The sequence below is a fragment of the Takifugu flavidus genome, chromosome 1 (genome assembly GCF_003711565.1).
Source record: "Takifugu flavidus isolate HTHZ2018 chromosome 1, ASM371156v2, whole genome shotgun sequence".
In the NCBI taxonomy this organism is placed as follows: domain Eukaryota; kingdom Metazoa; phylum Chordata; class Actinopteri; order Tetraodontiformes; family Tetraodontidae; genus Takifugu; species Takifugu flavidus.
The window spans coordinates 9,532,222-9,557,269 of NC_079520.1; the positions used below are offsets into that span (position 1 = coordinate 9,532,222).

The window sequence follows — 25,048 nt, forward strand, 5'->3', positions numbered from 1 at the left end:
GAAAAGCCAAAATTGGGGGAAAAAACTCCTTATGACTGGGTACAAAGAGTACGAGGATTATGAAGAGAAACCGTCATCCTCGTTTTACAGAGGTAGTAAAGATCTAAAGCAACGAAGTTATAGAACACTATCCTCAAATAAAATAAAAATATAGTTTTAATTACATATGGTATGATCATTGAATAACATGCAACAATATAATATAATGTTACGGTCACATTTTGGAGGACTGCTTTTCGACAGACAAATAGGATTTCTATCTTGGTCGCATTGTGACTCTTTGGATTAGCAAACACAGCCAACTACCTGATTCCCATATTACAGTTTCTCTCACTGCAATATGTGCAGCTGATATAGCTGACGTTTTGGATAAACTTATTACATTGGCGCATTGAATATAGAAACAGTTGAATAGCAGAGCTTTACATTCAGAAACGTGTTTCATTAGCTGCGTAATTTAGCATGGAAGCTCGTATAAACAACAACAACAACAATTAGCAAAGCAGAACTGTGGCTTGGTACGGTCCGCGATCAAACGAAGAAAAAATATATTTTAAACTTAAGTCACTATGAGGATTTTAAGGTTTCTCCGGAGCAGCATTTCTGCAGGAAAGGACATAGACTATTATTCCAAATTCTCTCCATCACCTCTTTCAATGAAGCAGTTTCTGGATTTCGGTAAGATGATCCCGCAAACATGCACGCGTTTCTCTTGTGCATTATTGTGACTACTGAACTAAAAACATTTTAGATCTCTGTGCTGGATATGTCAAGGTTTAAATTTCCAATCATACGATGTTGGGAACCAGTGAAATGAAGCCTCTGTAGCCGTGCAGGGTGGCAGAGGTCTGGTGGGGGTAACATGAGCTTTGCTCCCCAGTAGACTGAACTGAAAATGCACCAGCACTATGCAAATATGAAAGGGACGCTGTTACCAATGAATCAATATTCTGCTTCAGCCTGTCTACATAGTTGCAAAACGGAGTAACTACGACGGGCATGATTATTTTCAACAAATAAGAAAACCAGTATGTTGTCACATTTGCCATTCGAATTTCTGCTCCTCAGGTTCAGAAAATGCGTGTGAGAAAACCTCCTTCGCCTTCCTCAGACAGGAGTTGCCCGTGAGGTTGGCCAACATCATGAAAGAGATCAATCTGTTGCCGGACAACTTGCTCAGAACCCCATCTGTCCGCTTGGTTCAGAGCTGGTGTGCATCTGTTTCTTTTCTTTTCCTTATCTGATCGGTTCCCGCCTGCGTGTCAATAAATGCTGGGTTTGTTTCTACATGCAGGTACATGCAAAGTTTTCAGGACATCCTGGAGTTCAGAGACAGAAATGCAGAAGATGAGAAAGTCACACATGAGTCAGTGAACTAAAATGCCACCATTTTATCCTCCCTGTTGTTTGTGGAGTTTACATTTTACTCGTGTTTGGGCTTAGTTTCACAAATGCGGTCATAAAGATCCGAAACCGGCACAACGATGTGATTCCCACCATGGCTCAGGGAGTGGTGGAGTACAAAGAGACATACGGCACAGACCCGGTCGTCAGCCAGAACGTTCAGTACTTCCTGGATCGTTTCTATATGAGCAGGATATCCATCAGGATGTTGCTCAACCAGCACAGTGAGTCGCTTCTATCTCTTTGTGTCCATTATTGATCACTGTTGCTCTTAAATAGTGAACCAGATAACTTTAATCAAACTACTGAGATTTTTCCCCAGCTGTTGATAGTGTCAGATCCTTTTATCTGATTCTGATGGCTGGCTTTTATTGAGTATTTGTCACTATTTCTGTGTGAATTTGTGGTTCGTGCACTGTGGTTTCCTTCCAGCTCTCATCTTTGGTGGGAAGGTGAACCCAGCGCATCCCAAGCAGATCGGCGGTATCGACCCGCACTGTCGCGTCAGCGATGTGGTCAGAGGTTAGAAACGTCCTGTCGTCACAGACGTCTTCATTTGCTTCATCCTGAAATTGATGTTCCTCCTCGCAGATGCCTTTGAAAATGCTCGAAACCTCTGCGACCGCTACTACATGAACTCCCCCGAATTGGTGCTGGAGGAATTCAACGGTGATTTAAAATGAATGCATTTATATCGCCCGGCCTGATTAACTATAGCTGGCGAGGATTTTTAATCGTTTGATTGTCCTGACAGTTGAAGAAAAGGAAAAGCCCATCACAGTGGTCTACGTGCCGTCCCATTTGTACCACATGGTGTTTGAACTCTTCAAGGTGGGATTTGCCTCTCAAACTCTTCATAGCCAAACTCCACAGGCCCAGACATTCAACTTTACCTTTCAGAATGCCATGCGAGCCACCATGGAGCTCTACGGCGACGCCATGGAGTATCCTGCCGTCCACGCGCAGGTGGCTCTGGGGAATGAGGACCTGACTGTGAAGGTGGAGCCAAGTTGTAGCGCGGCAGTCTGAAGGATCGTCTCTGGGTGGTCAGTGTAACGTCTTTCCCTGTGCAGGTGAGCGATCGTGGAGGAGGGGTGCCGCTGCGGAAGATCGACCGGTTGTTTACCTACACGTACTCCACAGCTCCCCGGCCCAGCCAGGATGGGTCCCGCGCTGCTCCTCTGGTCAGTGGTCCAGGCGCGCGGCTCCAAGGCAAAAGGAAGCGATTCCTAAACTGAATTCTCCCTCCTGCTTTCCCAGGCCGGCTACGGATACGGCCTCCCCATCTCTCGACTGTACGCGCGCTACTTTCAGGGCGACTTGAAGCTCTACTCCCTGGAGGGTTATGGAACCGATGCAGTGATCTACATCCGGGTGACTGATTTTCTGTTGACACAGGGTCCTCTCTCAGGAGTTAAAGGAGATCCTTTACCCGGTTTTAACTTTCATTCCATCCGATTTCAGGCACTGTCCACTGAGTCAATCGAGAGGCTTCCAGTCTACAACAAATCCGCCTGGAAACATTACAAGACCATCCATGAGGCCGATGACTGGTGCGTTCCCAGTAAGGAGCCCAAAGACATGACAACATTTCGCAGTTTCTAGTCCCAAACAGCAGCGTTCTGTAGCAATGTGCAGGACGTTTGTGTCTTTAGCAACAGGATAATACTCTTTGTGGAACAGTTTCCTACATAATTCCAAATGAATGGTGACACTGGGAAGTAACTTTGGTGAGGGTTCTGAGGCAAATCTTTGATTTGGTCTTTAGAACCAAAAGTTGAGATTTCCCGAGCTCATTTCTGCTCTCTGCTGGACAAACTGAAGGCACAAACGAACTTTCTGCAACACCTACAGACTTCAGACAGATTCCTTCTTGCCAAGTTAATGATTTTATGCTTTTAGTACCAGTAATGTTTCCTTTACTGTGAACTCCGATTTGCGTTACTGGTGATTTTATTTTTATTTTTTTTAACCCTTTGAGCTTGAATTGTTAGTTTGCACTCTTGGTCAGCAACAGTTACATTACTAATGGAATCCTAGATTACACAGTGGAATTATTTAGCTTTAAATGCTTCAAAGTTTCCTGAAGCTCTGGCCTGCATGGGCTTAAACCTTTAGTTGCTTTCAAAACTCACATTTCAAATAAGCTATTGTACATCTGACAGAAAAATCCTTTTTGACCAGGTGGCACTAAAGCTGTTTTGTGTGCTGCAGCATAAGCTTGAGTATATGGTTATACTCTAGGACATATTTAAAAAACAACGTAACATTAAAATCTATCAATTTGTTTACCTCTTCAGGGAACTTTAAAGGAACTATTTGTGCAATAATATTTTTAAAAAGGTTCCTGTGTCCAGAACAGAGAGCAGTTGTTAATAAACCCTTTAAAAAGAGGAGTCATTGCTTCAATCAGCACGTCACCGGTAACTGATGCACAATAACATTCAATTCTGGTTCCGTTTTGCTGTGTAACAGGTGAAAAGAATTCACGCACACAGACGGCAAAAAGATGCTAAGTTAAAATTAGTTTATTGATGTTCGTGTACCAAAGGTTCTGACTGGGGCAGTGCATGGAGGCGTGGTGAGGAAAGAAGTTCGCCAGGTTGGATTCCAGCAACTAATCTGTCAGTCACGCGTCCAGACGCTGCGTCTGACGCACGCAGGTCCTGGTCACAGACACGCCCACCATCCTCAGGCGTGTTGAGCTGCACACAGACCGCACGCACTACACCGAAGCAGCAGCATTCACCTCGACCACTCGTTCAATTGTTGCTTTTCATTGGCAAAAATGGCTGCCTGGCTATTCTACTTAGTAGAAAAAAATCTGAGTATAAAATGAACAATGGTATTTCATAAAAAAGGCAGTTAATAGGCACATGTATAAGGCTTCTTTATACATTTAAACCTTGTCATTCACTGAAGCTTAAAAGACAAATATAGTGCTTTAATCTGTACAATAACTTTATGGGGGAAACAGGCAATTTATACTAGCAAAATATAAAATGCTAATTAAGCAGTATACATTTGACTCCATAGGTAAATGTGTGCTCTACATTAGATCTGGAAACATACGTTATATTAATAGCGTCTACCTTTTAGTGGTAAAAGAAAAAGTTAAGATTCCTTTTTGGTCACATACCACACCACTGTTCGACATTCGCACTGTTTAAGTTAAAACATTAGGATCTGGAACGTGTTAAAACATTTTAGATACATTGGTGGCAATCCTGTTCTCAGCATTTGTGCCTGTTGACTTTAACGTCCTGGCCTCAGAAGTATAGATAAAAAGATTATTGCCTGAATTCATGGGGTCCCTCAGCAGACAGAGTCGGTGCTGAGCGGTAGTCTGCCGCTGCGTCGACCCTCCTTCTCCTTTTTCTCTCTCTGTTTCTCCAGCTTTTCCTGAGCCTTCCGCAGGTCCTTCAGCTTCTTCTTGATGGTTGACCGGTCACTCTGGCTCGAAACGCCGAGGGCCTGAAGAGCAATGTGAGAAGGATTTAGGAGGAATTTCTAAATGTATCCAGCAGAAGACCAGTTTGACTAGTAGCTCACCTTTAACTTGTCACTGTCCAGATGTAAGAGCTGCTGACCGTCCACGGCCTTTGCTGTGAATTCTTGAGTGTACTGGTCCATATTCATGCCCATCAGCCAGTGACAGACCTGCTGATTGGTCCACTCAGACACAGGCCGGTTCTGCCACTGATAATCTTTTCCTGAAGCGACAGGTTCATCATCCAATGTCTGCAGATACACAAACAACACAGTGAGTTCAAAAGGAAATCTGAAGAAGATTCCAACACATCAGGGACAATTTGTTTCAATCATAATTCATAAAGGATAAAAATCCATAGTAAATAAGTAAAAAAAAAAAAAATACTTACACTTACTAAAATACTTACTAAGAAAACAATCAAAAACCAACAAGTAATTTAAGCTTAGAATTTGGCCAAACTGCCTTAAAACAGACAAACGGAGAATAATATACCGCAGTCTGCCACCAGGGGGCAAAGAACGTTCAAGATATCTGTGGATATCTGGTCATTTTATGAAAGATGGACATTTTTCAAAAACAAATTCCAATATAAAAGTTATCCAAATATAAATGAGCAATGACAGCAAAATTCCAACATTCTCACAGGGCAGGCGTGCGTGTACGTGTGTGTGTTTCAAAAACAGCCAAAACACTCTAATATGAGGGAAAACAGACTGGCACACCACTGAGCAGCAGAGCAGCCAACGTCACTTTGTGGTCTGCCAAAGCTTGTAAAGGACACGAAGCGCTGCTCCAATGAAGGGCAGAGTACAAACTGTTAAATTCACAAAGGCTAAGCCACAAGACGTCTTTCCATACAAAACAGCTTCAAATACAAACACACACATGCATCTTTCTTCTACATCCTCAGCATTCAAAAATCTCAGCAAGGAAAGGGGGACGACTCAAGGAGCATGCTTGAGAACATCCCTTTTCAGCTGCTCTGGGGATGGGGGCGTCCTGCAGCAGCCTTAGTGATGAATGCGCAACAAGGGAGAGCACTCACCTCGCTGGAAGAGAAGATTAAAGTGTGTGAGCGCCCAGACAGATTGGGTTCAGCGACTAACCCAGAGATGTCTGAACTGGGGCTGGCTGGATTAGAATCATCTATGAAAGAAAAACTCTGGAACAAGTGGAAACAAGGAATGCATTTACCAAAAACAACACATGACCAAACAGCAGTGGAGAAACAAACACTACGGGTGTGCAGGGTGAGCGCGGTGCCCTCTCCCATTATTACTGAGCAATGATTAAAGCTTGGCCTGGTTACTAAGGGTGAAGGTGAGAAAAACTAAAACCAGTCCACCACCAAACTACAACCACTAACACAAATGCTTCTAGTGAGAGAGGTAGTTCCACCTGGGAAGCCCATATATATTCTACGTATTGGGTTTTGTACACCACATATGGGACAAATGCAATTGTACAGTGGCTTGTTTTTCTAGACAAACGAGGATCTGATTTAAATACCTGTCCACAGCACCAGCCTGTTGCACCAGTTATGTGCAAAAATCATCAGTTGTGCTTAAAAACAGGTTGCCTAAGTTAGATAGCAGCAGTTAGTAAAGCACAAATGTCACATCAAACTTGATTTAACTGGTGCAACAAGGCTGAGGAACTAGTTTTAGATTCAGCCAAACAAGCCACTGGCCTCTGAGGGGTGAAGTTAGGGGCAGCTGTTCTAACATTATCACGCACCCACAACCAGAAATAAAGAGGTAATTATTGATAGGCCGTGTGGAGGAGAGATATTACATAAATCACGAGACTGTTTGTTAGTACCGCTCTAAGGTGCACTCTAAAAATCACAGGTATGATAGAAATGGATATACTGTACCAAATCTAATGAACGACTGAATAAAGACGACCAGGAGAGATTCGTCTGTTTAAAGGAAACATGCTTCAGTGAGATCACCCATTTCCAAAAACACTGATAAAATCTACCACAGTGCACAAAACCTGTTCTCTCTGTGTGCACATGAACAATCACCCTCTTATCCCTGAAAAGCCACCAAATCTTAATCCTGAAAGCGATTTATCTGTCACTTGTATCTAGTTACAGAGACCTTTGCATGCTGTAATGGTACCTGGAATAATTTCGTATTAATTTACGCTTTTTGTGAAATAATCATGATGAAATTAAATATTACGCTCTCGACAAACTGGGGAATCTCTCCAACCTCTGCAGTGTTAATAAATAATATCTGAGTTTGTGTCACTAACAATGATATTTTCTCTTTGGTAAAATTCAGAGCAACATTCCTACTTTAGTCCTGCGGTCCTGGCTCTGCTCGCTGCTGGTCTCAGTGGCAGCGTAGGGCAGGCTGCTGCTGGAAGACGATGGCTCCCTCTCTTTGTCCCTGTCTTTGTCTCCAAACCAGGAGAAGGGCATGCAAGTCGGGATGGATGTCATTGAATCGGCTGGAGAGATGTTCCCACCAGACTCCTCCAGCAACTCTGCTGACCCCCTAACAATGCAAATAACACACTTAACCAGAAAACACACAATTGATCCATCTTCTGATCAGGGTCACGGTAGTTGTTCAGGACCAGAATACACTCTGGACAGGTAAGAAGTCCTTCACACACACCTTTCACTCACACTCACATCTGGGAACTTCCAATCAAACTAATGTGCATGTTTTTGGACTCTGGAAGGAAACTGGAGTCTCTTGACAACTCCAAAACACTGCTACAACATAACAGTTAAAGAATGTCCTTGTCAATAAATCCAATATCCACAAATATGTTGGATAATATTCAAAATAATCAGAGTTACACAGACGTTTGAATTACCTGCTGTCCAAAGACGCTCTCATGGCCTCCTTGTCGTATTTCTTTCCTTTGCCACCTGACTTCCTAAGGCCCCTGTTGATTATCGTTACCATATTTCTGTTAGTGCAAGAATGGCTATGACTCAAACACAAACAGCGGTGACCAATACATAAAGTGGCATTACCCAAAGTCTGGAAATCGCCTTTTCGATTTTCCTGCTGGTGAGCACTCATTTGGCTCCTCTGAAATAAAACAGCCATCATCAGTAACACTGCAGGAACATCAGCTCTGTCTTTGCCATATTGTGCCTTACAGACCTTTGACCTCCTTGCCCTTGCCTTTGGACTCCCTCTTCTTTGCAGTACGCATAAATCCCGAAGTGGAATTTGGTGACATAGCCTCTTTTGGAGATACCAGTGGGCTTCCACTACTCTCAATACTTTCTCCCAATGAGGCTGATGGGCTACTGGAGAGCTCTGCCTTACCCCGAAATCCATCTCTGTTCTCTCCCGGATCATCTTTTTGTCCATTTCCAGGAAAGCAAACAGGCACAGGGAGGGAAAGGCTCTCTTGGATGGACCTCCTCCTCCTCCTGGGAGATTCCTGCTCCTCCTCCTCTTCAGGTTCCTGCAGGAACAAAACGAATAATATTTAAAGACAATACTAGGAAGATGGGATAGTAGCTATTTATATAACAGCCATTCCTCATATTTAATTGGCTGATATTTGAAGGACATGTGCAATAAACATCTGTAACATTATTTTTCTACAAAATTTTAGAAGGATCAGTTAAAAAGTTTAGCACGCTGAAGACAAAATGTATGTTAAGGTTGCATCCCATGCTTAGAATGACTTCAGTCAGCAATTGATTAACCCCCAAAACTACATCTGTTGATTGACTTTCAGGTTTAAATCTGGCTGGGGTTTTTTTCCACATCAGTACAAAGTAGTCCTGTGGTTTACTGTAGGATGTTTGGTCACTCAGTTCCTGGCCCACCTTAGAGGGACTTGAAGTCACTGCAAGATTCTCCTTCAGTTTGGTGCGCGATGGAGGCTGACGTTTGGCTTTCTGAGCCAACAGGCCTTTTGCTTTGTGAGCACTGGTGTCCAAGCGCACCGTTTCGGGGACCACCTCGGTCCAATCTTGGTCTACACATGAGAGGATAATTGTTTTACAGGTCACATTTACATCAGAGTCACAGGTGTGCACACGAAAGCCTTCATACCAGATAGTGAGTCAAAGGATTGTGCATTTGTGACCGAGTCTTGGTTACTTAATTTCTCATCTACTAGCAGGTCCTGACCAGACTGGACCTCTGCAGTTACTCTGGACTCCAACAACGACATCTGCAGACACAAGACATGCTCCCTTTAGTCTTTAGCAAGCCTGATTTATGTTCATGCATGTTATTTTCCCCTTACTTTGTGCTCCAAGTTCTCCAGTTGCTGCTTGTACCACTTGTCTTTTTCATCTACAATCTTTTTCAGCTCCTCCTCCTTCTTCACAAAGTCTATCTCTCTGGGGAGAAAACAAGGAAATGTGAATTCCCAGCAATCTACAGCACGTGAACTAGTATTAAAGGAAGCATACAGTCGCACTGCCTAGACTGATGGAACAAAAATAAAGTAGCCCAAATCCTGAGACATTTTTGACATGTTTAAAGAAAATTGCATCAACAAGTTCTTCACATATAAGTTTTTAAAGAATGCAACAGACATGCAGCTCCAGCAACCTTGACCACTGACAACTAAAGGCTTATCAGTTAATCCTAAAGTTATTCAGCATATTTTAATACACTGTATGAAGAATTTCTATCCAAGTATTCCTGATATGTCATCATAACAGCATTACAGCTGAAATGTGTTGATGTGATATTTAATTATTGATATGAACAACAACTCACTTCTGCTGGTAGTCCTTGAGCAGTTTCTTGGCTTTGTTATACTTCTTGTCCAGTGTCTCGTACTGGGCCTGAGTCTCCGCTAACTGCTCATTCACACTCTTGCACAGTTCCTGGGCCTCCATCCAGTAGCTCTCCAACTTCAGGATTTGCTCACTGTTGCCCTGGATCTTTTGCTCTAGAGCAGACTCCCTGGCTTCCCACAGCAGTTTGTCCTCCTCAGATACTCTCAGCTGCACAGAGACGGTGGCACATTACTGCCTGCACTAAACTCACACATACTGGACTTGGCTTACAGGTGTTTTGTTCTTCAGCTGTATTAAACAAGATAAACTTGAAATTTCATGTTTCATGACGTTAAAGTTGTTCACTTCATACATATTCAGTACAGCTCATACCTTCTCCTGTAGCTGATTTATTTCAGCAGTGGCCACATTGTGCTTAAGCTGCAGCTAAGACAAAACAACGAAAACGTATTATTACTGCGCTTGAGATTAATCAAAACAAAGAGTCTGATTTTCATTGTAAATCACATATGTCTAAAATGGTTGGTGACAAAAATACCTCCTTAAATTTAAAGGCCATCTGAGAGCTGTCCATGTTGGTTGGCATGAACAAAGCTTCGACATCAGGCAGGTCAAACACTTCTGTGTTCCGCCCTGGAGAAAAGTTGGAGCCCAGAATTTCCTCCTCTGCTCCGTCTTCCTCCTCATACCGCTCATCCTGAATAGGACACTACATGTTGTATTATATTGCCAAAATGAACACACCCTCCTGCTTCAACAACGTGCTCAGCGTGTGTCAACAACACTCCCTGAGGAGCAGTTAACTACAGCCTGTAGAGAACATCATAAAATTGCAACATCATAAGCAAACACGGCAAACAAGCAAGTTCAGGGAGGCTTGAGTTTGGTTACAGTACTGCGAGAGAGAAATGCTCAGTTCTAAAGAAGACTTATCACCAGCTACAGAGATGAAAAACACTGCATAAAGACAAATCTGCTGCCTCCTCCAGACTTTTCCTCTTACAGTAATGTCTACATAGCTCTTTTTTTTATGAAAATGGCTGCCTGTACTTCAGAAAGTAAACATTTCACAACTCCAGAGGGCAGACAGTGATCGAATAAACACCCACAGCAGAATGGTGATGCATGACTTACTCAGCCTGTGACTAATTCCAGTAAAAATGACTGGGATTGCACTGGAATCGACAGGGGGCTTTTAGCAATAATTTGTGCTTATTTTAAATGAATGGTTCACAAACTAGAACTGATTTTAAAATTGGGAACTTTGAAGATTGTCTCTTAAAATCTGTATATTTCATTTGCTGACCTGAACATGGCATTAAGATGACTCACCTCCTCTGTCGAGTGCTCATAGTGGTCATCAAGGTGTTGCTGTCGCTGCTGCTGTTTTTTCTCCTGCTCAAGCGTCTCGCTTATGAGACGGGCAACCTCGCTCTGAGTCCCTGGCCTCTCTCGTCCAATCAAGAATCTAGATATTTGGTTTAGAATGCAGTATGTTAAATTCCAGTGCAGTCTCTTTAAATGTATGAAGAAACATCGGTCCATTTCACAATAGTGCTTGGATTATTTGTCTTTATTTGATAAATCAGTGACTTGTTTGTGAATTTTTCTGACTAAAAGAAATAGGATAAATGAGACACTGTGTTTTAAAAGAGAATCTCTTGACTGCAGCTTTTAATTGCTCAGTAAAATGCAAAAGGGACTTTAGACTGACCCCACTGTGCCCTTGGTGTTCTTCAGCACTGTAGCAGCAAACAGCTGAGTGACACCCACCAGGCTGATACCATCCACCTCCACAATCTGGTCATTCACTTGTATGCTGGAGATAACGAGGACAAGTAGACATCCATATGGATTCAAACACAGGCTTCAGCACCATAGTAAAGGCAAACAGTAGCCTAAACCAGAAGCAGTTAATGAAACTAATGTAAAAATTCCTGGAAACAGATGTAGTTATTTTCTTTATTCAGCAGATGGACGTTTGGGTCCATATGTAACTGGGCCCTGGGGGAACGAGGCATTCCCTGCATGCAAAGTTAAAAACTGTTGAAGTGCACGCTAAAGTACAAACCTGTCGGTATCTGTTGACATGACACCGACATAAAAACTTTGATTTACATAAATGTCAGGCAAAGTCCTAAACCACCAGGAACCAATTGTTTACACATTACCTATATAATTACTGTGTAAAATAAACACAAAAATGGTAATAATTATAAGACTGGCACGGTGCTTTAGTTGGTAAAAGTGGAGAAAAGGTACCAAATGTTACAACTGTGCAACCAGTATAAAGATCCACATTTATCAAAGGCAGTATTGGGCTGAGCATAAAAAGATTCTTGAATGTAAACTCACCGGCCATCATGCTCAGCAGCTCCTCCCTCTGTTATAGTTTTTACAAAAATGCCCAGTTTCTCCAGACCCTGATCAGCTCCCACACCCATTCCTATTATACTAATGCCAAGTCCATTATCTCCTGTAGGAAGAGAAGGTGCCTGTTTAAAATGCTCATTAGAAAAAACAGCAAAATTACAAGCTTACACCCTTACTGAAAACCCATACAATATATCCTTTAAAGGCACTCACACCGTCCTTTATAATCAAGTCTATCTAAAAAAGTCTATCCAACATTCATCTCACGTCACGAAAAAGCTGCAAAGTAAACCGTTTTATCCTTGTCGGGTTGTAAATTTTGCACTTAGTGTGAATATATTCTACTAGCAACAGGAGTGCTAATGTCACCTTTTTCAATCTCAACAGGGAAGACATCCATCTTCTCAACTCTCTTCTCCAACTCATATTCTGCAGATGCTGAAACTGGATCCACGTCATCATTGCGCCGATCATATTCTTCATTGGAGAAGGTGCTGAAGACCTGTGGTGATCAAAGGCACAGTTTTAGGACCACTGTCTTTGCCCTTAGAAGGAAGACGATCACCAGCATCACTGATGGTAGAGGACCTCCACAGATGTCAACATATTTATCACCATGGCAGGCGAATATTGGGCAACATTTCCATGTAAGAAATAAACACAAGGAACAAAGAAAGACTCACAGGATTTATGGGGACTACTGTGACACTCCGCAACAGCTGCAGAAAAGCTTTTTTTTTTTTTTAACGATAATTGAATCTACCAATCTCCTCTATTAATCTTCTGAAGCTGGGGTTCTCAGTCGGTGAGGACAAACCCTGTACAGTGGGACCTCTACTTACGGAATTCATTGGTTCCGGAATTTGTTTCATAACCTGAAAATTACGTAAGTAGAGACGTGTTTTCCATGTAAATGCCCTAATCCGTTCCAAGCCCCCAAAAATTCGGACATAATTTTTTTTATAAATCATAAAAATGCATCAAAACATGTAACAAATACATGTTACAATTAGATTACCGCACAATAAATGTAGGAATTCCGTGCAAGGCTTCTCCAGGAACAAAATGAACTTTATTACAGGCTAATCTTACATTAGCCGTCATTACTAGCAACGAACGTTAACACTTGTGGTACCACCGCCATCTAAAGGACAAACATTCGAACACCCACAATAAATAAAAGTTAAACAAAGGCGACGCTAGGATACACACAAACTTGTACAGATTGACGTCCCTCCTAGCCAATGGGATGACAGGAAGATGCTAGGCAATAGCCAGTGGCAGAGCAGCTACAAGCAAGTTTGCGTTCGCTAAACTCCGCGAGCTGCGAGTAGCAGCGGTAGCGTATTTTTGACCTTCGTATCCTGAAATTTCTTTCGTAACGAGGAAATATTTTCCCGTTGAGACGCTTCGTAACCTGAAAATTCCGCATGTAGAGACGTTCGTAAGTAGAGGTCCCACTGTATTCTCAACCCTTGTGGATCCCGTGTACAGATATTTGAATGCTTTTGATCAAACTCCTGCTCTTCATGATGATCAAACCTTCCAAAATTGCTGAGTATTTAAGCAAACTCTGCAAGTTACAGAACAGGTCCAACCACAGGGGCTGCCACCGGGGTCTGGCATTAAACAGAACATAAACAGTGTCGAAAGTAGGGCACAGCTGGGGAGAGCCGAGCAGCAGAAAGTGACAAGTGTTCACACCAACACCGTAAAATAACACCTTCGTTTCAAGGAATGTCGACAAAATAATAAATGCCAATAACATACACACAGAATACAAATATAAATACTATGTAAACATGATTATTGCCTTAATGATGTAGCTGCAGTCTGAAAGATCCTAATATATCACCAGATTAATAAATATTAAACTTAACTCGGGGTATAAAACTGAATTGCGCTACCTCCTTCCCTATAAAACACAAAATTGGTTAAAGTGATACAATAACATCCAGACTAGTGGGCAAAAGTAAAACTGTTTAATAAAAACAACTCCAGGAAAAGAAGTTTAGGGTTATTTACCATGGTGATGGATCAACAACACAGCTAAGCTCAACCAAATTTCTGAAAACCTGATCCCTGGACAGAACTGATTGGCTTAGCGACTTGAGAATTAATCTTGCAGAGCTACCATCAGCACATTTAGCACTAAAGGCATGAGAAGGCAGCATGAGAAGGCAGCATGAGAAGGCGGCATGAGAAGGCGCATGAGAAGGCAGCAGAGAAGAGCATGAGAAGGCAGCATGAGAAGCAGCATGAGAAGGCGGCCTGAGAAGGCAGCATGAGAAGGCGGCATGAGAATGCGGCATGAGAATGCGGCATGAGAATGCGGCATGAGTGCTATGAGAAGACAAACAAGAAACACCTTCTTCACACATGCCAAACCAAACTCTGCCTGGAGACTCAGGCTTAAATTGTGTTGTTAACTTTGCTGGCCAAGTATCTTTTTGGTTAGTCTAAGCGTCGGTGGCTAACTTTAAGCCTTTAATGCCTCAGCAGGCTCATTGTCTCAATAACTGTTCATTATTTTACCTGCCCCGAAGCCACACGATCCAGGACTAAAATCTGCCTCCCCTTCCTTGTCTACACTGCTCGTTTACACGTGTTCTCTCATTAAACTAAAACAGACTGATTCATTACAGGTTATTCTTATTGTCATTACTATTAAGATTCTTCACCCACCCAATTAAATCTTGAATCATCTAAATCTTATCAGTTCATTCTTGTGTCGTACACCTTTGTTTCACCTCTGAAGAAATCCCTTAAAAATAACAAGAAATTCCCAAGATGTGACAGTTGGACAGGGAAAGTAGCAGTTGTTACATTTCTGAAGCCAATGTGGAAGCAACAAAGTCAAATCTGCATTTTAAAAGCAGACTTCCTGTCACCTGTATATTTGCTGTAGCCATAGAAACTTTACAGTATAGTTCTGTGAACTCTTCTAAATCACTAGGGACTGACTGGGGAAAGAGTGGCCATTAGATTAAAACCAGGCCCAGGGTTGACTGGTTCATGCACACAGGCACCACCTGGGAGCTCATGTCTGATTAAAGGGATGAACCTTACATGGGTCAATAACATTGGTCGTCATGTTAATTTGGGTGGAGTAGGAACGATATTGGTGGCATCAGCAATACGAATGCGAGCACCACGTATGAACACAGAGACACAATTCTACTTTATTTTATATTTGAATGAATGGAAAATGAATGGGAGATTACTTTATCCCTCTTCCTTTTCAAGAATTTGCCTGAATCTGCCAGGGTCCGTTCTGCAAGTATATTTATACATACATTCCAAATGATTTGCAAAAACTAAATGAACTTTTGGGGATTACATGACTGATTTAGCATTATGCCGATTAGCCAAATTTAAATCAAGATCTTGCATGTCTAGACACTCATTCACAAACATTCCCACTGTCTTTACATCTACTCCTGTTTATATAGTGTTTGGATGGCACCCAAATCTGTGCAGATAAAAAGCTCCCAGGATGAGTAACAGAGCTCCGCATTCAAAGAGAATCACTCCCGAATACTTCTGCTGTACAGTATCCTGCTGGCTTTGACACACATTTATCCACGAAGAATCAAGTAGTCATCATAGACACATGTGCTCGATGGGAACGCTCTAAATCTGCCTCTCTTCTCTAACCTCCCTTTAGAAAAATGAGTGATTACACTCCTGTTGAAGATTATACACACCGCTGTAATTTTCTGCTACAGAGAAGAATGCTATTCATGGGGCCCCAGCAGGACGTCTGCTTTTCAATCACTCCTTTCTAATACTTTAGAAAACAGAATCTCTTAATTTCAGAGCTGCAACCATGTCCTGCACTACAAACACTATTTCTGCCAATCATGAGTGGAATCTTGTTGTCGAGGAATACTTGTAATAAGCCAGTTACTCCTCATAACACTTTGTTTTGCCACCAGGTCTGAATTCCTGGTTGCCATGGGCTTCCATGTTTTGGGAAACAGTATTTAATTATTTCTTTCTTTCTTTCAACGCTAACATTCTGCTGCTGCTTTGCTGTTGTGGGGCACTAGACTGTCATTAAACCTGCGCTTGCAGCTCCACTTTCTCCCGGTCTGTAGTAAGTGCCGGCCTCTCATCCGTCCTTGACAACGACTCGCTACATGTGCACAAGTATCTGCACCCAAACTGAACCCCTCCTTCATCCCCCGCTCCGCAACAGAATACCAATGTGGGAAATGAATCAGCAGCTGCGTGGAAAAGCAAACCAAGGAAATGTCTTGCCAGTGAGAAATGAGAGACCGCTGGATTAGGGCGTTCATACCATGAGCAGCTACGTACAAAGACAAAAAATTAAAATAAACACTGTCTGAGTGAATGGGGTGGGGCTGGCAAAGATGCTGCATGTACCCATTAACCAATACACCATAATCTACGGCAGAAATCAGTGGATGTAATTAAATTTATAATAAAATAATTGTTCTACTGCAAATGTAAAAGGGTTGTTTATCTGCAATCATATTACATAACAATTCATCTCTGGGTTCATAAATCTTGTGTTTAATGTGCCCCAGTGAGAATACCGGATTAGTATTCTGTCCCAGTTTGTCAACCCCGTCCCAGGTGGCCTGAGTGAAGACAAACTCTACAAGGGGAGGTCCTGTCAGCCTGAATAAGGGTGGAGTGTAGTCGGACTCAATTTTCTGGACAACTCATCTCGTTAAGGAAATGGAAAGAATAACACCATGTTCTTGGTTGGCTGATTCTCCCACAGCCAAAATATGCACTATACCCTTCTGGATTCGCCCTAATTCCATTAAACAGAGAAAGGAGAGAATTCTGTCCTGTTGTAGGCTTTAGCCTTAATGTTTCATCTCCTGCAAAATCAGCTTTGAATTCTATGAGGTGAAAAAGAAGCGACACATTTAAGTCATTACACAGGAATCTAACGCGAGGGGAACAGAGCCCCACATTCCAATAATACACACAAACTTCATAAGACTGTTCACTTTCCAGCACTTAACTCGAAGCTAACAGGCTGGAGAAATAACTCAAATCACCACTTGTTTTGTTTTATCCTGGCAGCAAGGGGTTTAAGAGTGGATCTCTGCCACACCAACATTGGAAAAGAAAGACTGTAATTCATGTAAAAGAATGATGGAAATGTTCCCACAGAGATCAGAGATTTATTAATTTCTTTCTTTGATTTACTGAGCTGTATTATAAGTTGATGCACGAAGCATGCCAAACCAAATTACCCTATAAAAGTCCTGATTTTTCGACATTTGGCTGGAAGTAGCTGGATGAATCTCAACAACACATCCTGCCTTTTAATCCTCGTGTCTTTTGGAAAGCTCCTAAAAGTTTAAAGAGTCAGGAGTGTGGATGCCTAGTAACAGATCCTCTGCTAAATAAATCAAAATAAAGCTGTAACGACTGCAGATACTGTAAAACACATGAAACGTGTACGTACGATGAACAGATCCGGGGCAGCGGGGACGCCAAAGGCTCCAACTGCAATGACTACAGCCATAAATGAGTTGTCAGCATATTCAGACTGTCTGGCTACAAGTTGTGTTAAATATTACGCTTCTGTTTGAATGTACAGCGGCTGAACCTGAATGGAAATACAGGATTACTCTCACTAACAAAGAACCACAAAGCCTCTGGCTTCAGCGTCTAGACTCGTTTAGCCAACTCTACATTTACGGCGGTGCATCCTGCTTTTCCTGAAAACTGAAAGGAAACTGGTTACAGACATAAAGGTGTTTTACGGCCGGAAGGCAGCAAAACTGATATTTATGCACATAATCAACAATGCTTACAGAATAAAGCTGTATTTAGCACAAGTGGGCAGTAATTTACCACGCTCTAACCAATTCTTAACCCTACCTGTGTGTTTGCAGGAAGGACGGTGTTCTGTTGCTAGACTCCTGCAGAGGTTGAGCAAGGCAGCAACAGCAAAGCCTCATTTCAGACATCTTTTGTCATGGTTCTGACCACGAGCGCTTTGATGCCGTCATACACAACACCGCACACAACAGAGTCTCTATAGATCTTACGCAACTGCCCCGAAAATACCTCCACTCTTTGTTCTCCAGCAGATAACACACCTAGTACAGAAAATCACTGAATAAGACTTGGCTGACGGTGAATCTGTCTATGAAAGCCCGGGTTATGAAAGGCTTGCAAATGCTGCGTGCAGGCAGCAACAAAACAGGCTATACGGTGAATAGCATATCAGATTTATACAGAACAATCCTTTACATAACATCTGGACTATTTGTACTGCAGATGCAAACATTAATTGCCCTGTGTATTAGTTAAAGTATAGAGATAACGCTTCAACACTGGGTTAACAGATTTAAACTGTATAAACTCTAAGTTCAGTCTTGCTAACTGCCTCTATGTTAGTCGGTTCTGAGGAAAGTGATCTACTTCACCAGGAAAGCCTTTGTGATCTCCTACATGATAGCTTGGGTTACATAGGAATTTAATCCTTTTGTGAACAAGACACACAAACCACTTCCTCCTTCCCAGTTAACCATTGCTCAGGGAATCCCAGCACCAGCTCTAAGCTGCAGACTGTGGAGAATAATAGCGACCTGGCTTTTGTTAATCAGCCACAGGTAGAAAGGTTTAGCCATGTGTGTGACTGAACTGGAATGCCATTTGAGCTTGACCTCATGATTTTAATCCAAGCACGCCATCTCTTATTCCACCTTTTATCCACTGTGTGCAAACCTTTAATTCATTTTTTATAAAAACTGGACTAAACCTATTTAAGGATCGGTTGAAGTTTTTGGAAAGTATCAAAAACTTCTGCGTCTATTAACTATGGGAATTCAAAGAAAACCCAAGAGAAAAAAGTAGGATTGATCTAGGATGTTTCTAAGGGTCAGCACACACACTTCCCACTGGGCTGCACAGCTCCATGATAGCTGCTGCTGCAGGTGTCAGCTAGACCTGCTGAGTTTGTCTCTTTCACGACATGACAAGAACAGAGCCAACACTGACCCATGCCAGGACGTCGCCACTTTATTAGGCACCATTCAGCATTAAAGCAGCAAGCTAACCGGCCCCAGAGCCAAATCAACCCATCAGGCAACATTAAAATGTGTGAACAAAACAAAATAGCATCTTTTCCTCAAGGATTGATAAATACTCACCACTTGTTCAAGTAAGAAAAAAAAACACATGAAAAACTTTGGTGACTGACCAGTTATTGTGCTGGTTCAAGAAATGTTCATAATTTTAGTAAAGGCAACAATAATGTAATTACTGCAGCATCAGTTAGTCCGTTTATACAAGTTCATCAACAACATATTTTTACATGAAGTTACTTGAGGAGAAATTGAGCTCTATTTATCCATGTCGTGGTCCTATTTTGGGTGGAGTACACACAATGTTTCTGTCCCCTCACTCCAGGTCAGTTCCTAGTCCCCTCTCCCAGGACCCCCTGCCAGGATGACTGGGATTGGGGGACATTCACACCATGAAATAACAAGGCATTCTGAGGCCTGGAAAAACAGTGAGCTCTCATCAGACTATATGGAATGTACTATAGTTTAGAATTTTCCAGGCTTTAGCAAATATGTTGTTCAGCTGTTGTGGTGGAACATATGATAGCAGATATCACTCCCACTTCCACCACACCCCTCACAAATGGAGCAACTAGCAGTCTGGAAATGACAAATAACTGGCAATATTTACTCAGTGCTCCAAATGCTAATAGAATGCTAAAACTCAACTATAATGTTATTCATCTACAATTACAAAGTTATTCAACCTTGGTACAAAAGTTGTTTTCTGTGGTTATACAATATTTTTTATATGTGATTCTGGTGAAAATAGCAAAGAAGCTGCAGTATGATGTGTTTGAGTCAACTGGCATGCTTGATTTGCACTTCAGTTATTACTGTACCGGGCAACATATTTTATATTGTGATCAATTTTCAAAGAGATTGTGATGTAACGTCAACCAATCCAACAAAATCTATTCCTATTTGCTTTCATTTAAAAAAATACGTCATGTTAGAAGAAGGTAATGTTTGTGCCTGACGCATAGACAGATGTTAGTTGCACCAAATGTGGAAGAAATATGATGCCATTAAATCAGGCTAATACTGTACTGGCTTCTGTTTGACATTATCTATTAGAACGATGCCTTGTTTATCTATTAGAACGATGCCTTGTTTATCTATTAGAACGATGCCTTGTTTATCTATTAGAACGATGCCTTGTTTATCTATTAGAACGATGCCTTGTTTCTGAAGTCGTGGGCTTCTGCGAAATCTCATCAGTATTTCTAAATTACTGCAAATAAAAATGTCACTTCACAATGCCAATATTCTTCTCTCTATCGTGGCTTATCTTTCTGCTAATGGGCTGAAAACTGCAGGGCACTTTCAGAACTCTGGTCTGGTTGATGACACAGAGCAGCGACTGTGACGTCAGCTGAAGCGCTCATTCTCAGACCCCACTAATTTGTCCTTTGTCTGCAGGGAAACAGCCGAGTTACACGATTTTGCTGAACAAGTATGAGCAGAGCTATTTTAAAGTGAGCTGCAGAAGTTCAGATATAAAAATAACTTGGACTTACTATGATTGGGTCTGTGGAGAACTTGATTTTCCTCTTTTTGGGAGGCTCCTCCTCATCTGAAAGACCAGGCAGCTCATAGCAGATGTCATTTTCCCTATATAATTGATCTTCCTCTTCCTCCTCCTCCTCTTCCCTGAGGACCTGGTCTACATCCTTGTCATCCACAAATGCTGCATTCTCAATACCATACACTACTGGTGAGGCTCTATCCAAGATGCTCTGGCCCACATGTTCTTCAAGCTCACCCTCCTCCTCTCCCATGTCCTCATCGTCCTCGAGACGTCTGCCACCATCTGAAACGTCTTCCCTTTTCTCCCTGTTCAGCATGATGTGCTCCATGTCGTCCAGAAGGTTACCTTCACCTGCAGCGTCTGCCAGTCTTTGGGCCTCTTTTACGGCATCATGTCCAGCACCAGAGTTCAGTTTTTCTGATTGAACGGTTCTTTTTACATTGATAGGAGTTTCAAAAACACCACCGTTAATGTTTTCATCCTCATTCTCTTCGCTCTCCGAGGACTCATTCTTAACCACGACCAGTTCTGCACGAACCATGCCCACCGCCTTGGGGACCACCGGTGACTCCTGGCTAGGTTGCTTGGCCCTTTTAGACTCCAGTATTGTGCCATCATTACTTTTGGACCTGTCAGGATAATTCCCCATGTTGGTGCTCTGGAGAGGAAGAGGCTGTTTACCATCCTTCGAGGGTGAAGAGTACAGCTTTCCTTCGTCCCCACCGGCAGACATACTCAATCCATCACCGGACGACGCGGAGCGCTTGGAGCCCTGACTAACCGGGCTGGTGTTCTCTGGCGAGGCAGATTTGTTCGAAGCCTCGGTTGCCGGCGGAGCAGATTTACCCGCTGCACTATAAACTGGTGAAGACGGTTTAGGTCCTAAACCTGAAGGCTTGTTGAGGGCACAGGCTTTCTGGGATATATTTTTATTAGTGGCATTGGTCAATAGTGATGAATTAGTGGCTTCCATGAAAGGAGATGTTTTATGAAGGCTTTCCCTTGTTGGAGAGGTAGGCAGTAAACGTTCTGTGCTACTAGGTTGTGTTGCAGACACCATTTCTCCTTTCGTAGCTGCCGTGCTGGTGTCTTCCGATTCATTATCTGGCATATAGTTCCCCAGCCTTTTAGACATTGGTCCTGCATTTAGCGACGCTTTGGTGGCATTTCTCTTCTCCCCATCAGCCTTTTCACCCAGTCGACTTTCAGCTGCTGTTGGCGTTGGCTCTGAAGCTAGAGTGGTTTCAGACGAGCCGGACACCCTTCTTGTGCTTTTCCCCTCATCAGAAGCACTTCCGAGGGACAAACGAGTAACTACTCTGTTTGAAGACTGTTTTTCAGTGGCAGGCTGCTCTTTGATGCCTCTTTCAAAGAGTTTTCTGGTCACAGAAAACTTCTCTGCCAAAGCCACTTTGTCAATCTCTGCATCTTCCCCTTTGGGTGTTTTATCTAAGTTTTGTGATTCCGGGCTTGCGGTACTGTTGAAGTTACCTCTGTGCGTGTTTACTGGGAATTGCACTTTTGTCGGAGACACTTGAGGTGCATCACACTTGGTAGCCACTTTAATATCCTGGCAATCCTGTTGCTGACCATCCATCTGTAAGAATATGTTCTTTATCTTGTTCACTCTGGTACCAAAAGGCCTTCCCCTCGAATCCTCCCGGGTGTCATTGGACCCATTTGCATAGGCTTTGGTAGCACCCTCGGATTTTTGCCCGTCAAAGGAGCACTTAATGGCATGGAAATCAGTCTTGTAGGCATTCCTGTGAGGGGACGCGCTCCTCAGGTTCCTCTCTCCTCCCTTGCTTTCTGCTTTGATCATTTTTGTTTACAAACGTAGTCCAATTAGAAGAACGGTCGGAGAGACTGGCGCAGATAGTTCGTCAGCAATAATCGGTTTTACGCATGAGCTCGATTAGGCTTCTTCGAAGTGTTGTGAAAACTAAACACTCACGCAGACGTTATCTAAAAAAAAAGAAAAAAAAGAAAGAAAGAGACGTTCAAACAAGGTTCAGGGTGAGTGATGTAAGCATTTCAAACAAGTTAATAGATATTAAGATCATCTTAAGCATGAATCAAATTGGACTACAATCAAAAGCTGCCAGGATGTTAAAACATGAAACCACTTTAACTTTATATGGTTAAAAGTTTGGCTCAAGTTCCGAAAGACTGCCATAGTGGCGTTGGCTAGCTTTAGAGCAAATATGCAAGTAATTTAACTTCGACTGCTCATTGTGCGTAGCGAATAAAGCCTCGCTGTTGAAGACATTTTACGACACATAAAAAGACAAAAGCATAGTTTAGCATTCAGGACCTGAACTTTACCACACCGCCGACGTTGGACTCTCTGTCTTTGCGACTCATTGTGGCATTTCAAGTACGATCCGGTAAAAAGAAAAAACAGCGCTGTCTGCGCACACAGAGGCGCAGAAAAGTGCACAACTTTGTAAGAGCCTCACCTCCGAGGCGCTCCATTGTCTTCCGCACCGAATTGTCGCCCAACAGCTCGACTTCGCCCTATGAAACTTGGCCCTTCTTTCCGCTCAGCGCCATCGTTCTCCCAGCTCCAGCGGCGTTGTCCTGCCTCTTTCTTCCACTTCCAGACCTGTCGCGGGCTGCGCGCGCACCCTGGCGCCGCGAGAGCACAGAGAAATGAGGGCGCGCGCACATTCCAGGGCCGTCACCGTCGCGTGGAGCCGACCGCTCCGATCCGCCCCCGGGGGGCGGCGCGATCCGCCCACCGGACCCAGCAGACGGAGCAGGGCGCGGGGGCACCTTCACGATCTGCTGGATTAAATCTTTAAACATGTTGCTTGGAGACAGTAATTCATCCTAAATCAGATGTTTGTAGTTACTAATAAATTTGCCCTCAATTTAAATGGGTCATCAAGATAAATCCTATAGCTGTCTTCCATTTCCTGAGGAGACGTTTGGGGATTTTTCCCTTAATGTGTGCATTTTAATTATTTATATTCCGATTACCTAATAAAGAGAAGTCATTGAACACACGAGGATCCATTTTGCGTTCTGATTGCCAGGCACATTTAAAATCAGGCCTGGTCTCCAGAGTCAGGGCACCTCGGTATGTTCTGCTGGTGTCCAGCATGAGAAATTATAATCCGACTTTCTCGATGAGTACAAACACATGACATGAGTGCTGTAAACATCTTAATCTCAATGGTTTAGTGGATGATGGGTTTGATTATTGATGTTGCAGATTGTAGTTACAGGCAGAGGGCTAATTATTGATGAGTGTGATTCACACTGCGGCAGGAGGCCTCAGCAGATGGTGCTTCAGCTAGTAGGTCTATCAGTTGCCTAAAGTCTAATCCCATCTACATTTTTAACTGCCCAAAACATGAAATATTAAACCCTCCAAACTGACTCTGAGAAATACTATGAAGCCAATCTCTCATTTTAGGCACTTTCTTTGTATCCATTGAGAGGTCCGTAAAAGAAAAAGAGCTATTTCCTCTGCTTCTATCTATCTGCCTCCGCATTCCGTTGAGACTCAATTATCTGATATACGAAGTTTTATTTAGCTTTGTGTGCCTCCTTTGTGCATTTTATTTGGCTTTTGTGTGATCTCTTTGCAGATTTAAGTTTTCCAACGTGTTTTATTTCAATGGTTTGACCGCTGACCTCTGGAAATTGGACTGGGAGTTTAAGATTTACAGCTCAGAGACAGAAGTTTTAAGAGGCCTCTGCTCTAAAACCTCTTTTCATCTTTTCAGTCTCAAAAAGTTTATGTAATAAAAAACAGACAGATCTAGTTGAAGGGGTCGACTACAGTCTGCAACTGCACAAGATTTAACAGGTTTGCTACAAATTGCTTGAAAACTGCTCGTCAGCATTTTATATTGTACCACATGTGTGCATGAGGCCTGCACATGTGTGCTCACCACCAGGCTGCTGTATCTTCTCCATAAGATGTAGGTCTAAAAAGCCACATCTACACACAGCCATGTATGTGTCCCACGGGTAACCTCAGCCACAGTAGCGGTCTCCATGACAACCCTTCATCAAGTGAATGAGACAAACCAAGTGGAAACAGAAGCAGGTGAAGAGAAGGCAGGAGCAGCCAGTGGAACTTCTGAGACATGGTCTAAAACTTGGTCCAGCACACAGTGGATACAATAAGACTGCTTGTGCACCAGGCTCTCTATTGGCAGATCTGGGATTAGTGTAAGGACAAGGGGTGTATGGCACATTTACTTCCACCACAGGCAAGATTACCCAGATGTGAGAAGGAATGTTTCCTGGAGAAAAATCTCTGCAGCGTACTGATATCTTATACAGTATCTTCACACTTTTGCGTGCGAGTCTGTCGCTGGGGCGAGTTGATGGTATGCAGCGTTACAGGAATGTGTGTTTGGCGTTGTGCATGTGCTGAGCTGAGCTCTACGTCTGTGTTGGTCTACGCAGGCACATTTCTCTGAGAAAAT

General features: G+C 42.8%; 2 protein-coding genes across 8 annotated transcripts; one reads left to right on the forward strand and one right to left on the reverse strand.

The window, feature by feature from the left end:
• The first annotated feature begins 270 nt into the window (after window positions 1-270).
• pdk1 (pyruvate dehydrogenase kinase, isozyme 1) lies at window positions 271-3,797 on the forward strand. The gene is made up of 11 exons (XM_057031912.1): window positions 271-678; window positions 1,069-1,210; window positions 1,295-1,366; window positions 1,444-1,628; window positions 1,837-1,926; window positions 1,996-2,073; window positions 2,159-2,235; window positions 2,305-2,403; window positions 2,478-2,588; window positions 2,665-2,778; window positions 2,869-3,797. Exons 1-11 carry the CDS (start codon window positions 570-572, stop codon window positions 3,007-3,009), a joined length of 1,218 nt encoding a protein of 405 aa, XP_056887892.1. The 5' UTR covers window positions 271-569; the 3' UTR covers window positions 3,010-3,797.
• A 117-nt stretch (window positions 3,798-3,914) lies between these two features.
• Window positions 3,915-23,264, reverse strand: ppp1r9ala (protein phosphatase 1 regulatory subunit 9A-like A). 7 transcript variants are annotated; one of them, XM_057031205.1, is made up of 20 exons: window positions 23,063-23,264; window positions 20,593-22,568; window positions 12,381-12,513; window positions 11,994-12,114; window positions 11,353-11,457; window positions 10,971-11,106; window positions 10,177-10,335; window positions 10,011-10,064; window positions 9,616-9,845; window positions 9,134-9,230; window positions 8,938-9,058; window positions 8,709-8,860; window positions 8,029-8,338; window positions 7,896-7,953; window positions 7,733-7,804; window positions 7,203-7,404; window positions 6,774-6,818; window positions 5,943-6,059; window positions 4,957-5,145; window positions 3,915-4,878 (listed from the first exon to the last, which is right to left on the reverse strand). In XM_057031205.1, exons 2-20 carry the CDS (start codon window positions 22,423-22,425, stop codon window positions 4,720-4,722), a joined length of 4,293 nt encoding a protein of 1,430 aa, XP_056887185.1. In that variant the 5' UTR covers window positions 22,426-22,568; window positions 23,063-23,264; the 3' UTR covers window positions 3,915-4,719. The 7 variants fall into 7 exon arrangements, with proteins under 7 accessions (XP_056887185.1, XP_056887034.1, XP_056887121.1 ...); XM_057031054.1 differs by having other exon boundaries at window positions 10,177-10,347; XM_057031141.1 differs by having other exon boundaries at window positions 10,177-10,347; window positions 22,918-23,237.
• Window positions 23,265-25,048: the final 1,784 nt, after the last annotated feature.

Excerpts from the sequence above, each read along its gene's own strand:
- pdk1 (XM_057031912.1), top strand. The coding sequence starts at position 570 with ATGAGGATTTTAAGGTTTCTCCGGAGCAGCATTTCTGCAGGAAAGGAC. Across the intron at positions 679-1,068 it reads GAAGCAGTTTCTGGATTTCG|GTTCAGAAAATGCGTGTGAG; the intron begins GTAAGATGATCC and ends TCTGCTCCTCAG. Across the intron at positions 2,236-2,304 it reads TGGTGTTTGAACTCTTCAAG|AATGCCATGCGAGCCACCAT; the intron begins GTGGGATTTGCC and ends TTTACCTTTCAG.
- ppp1r9ala (XM_057031054.1), bottom strand. The coding sequence starts at position 22,425 with ATGATCAAAGCAGAAAGCAAGGGAGGAGAGAGGAACCTGAGGAGCGCG. Across the intron at positions 9,846-10,010 it reads TAAATCAGCTACAGGAGAAG|CTGAGAGTATCTGAGGAGGA; the intron begins GTATGAGCTGTA and ends GTCTCTGTGCAG. Across the intron at positions 7,405-7,732 it reads AGAGCGTCTTTGGACAGCAG|GGGGTCAGCAGAGTTGCTGG; the intron begins GTAATTCAAACG and ends TTGCATTGTTAG.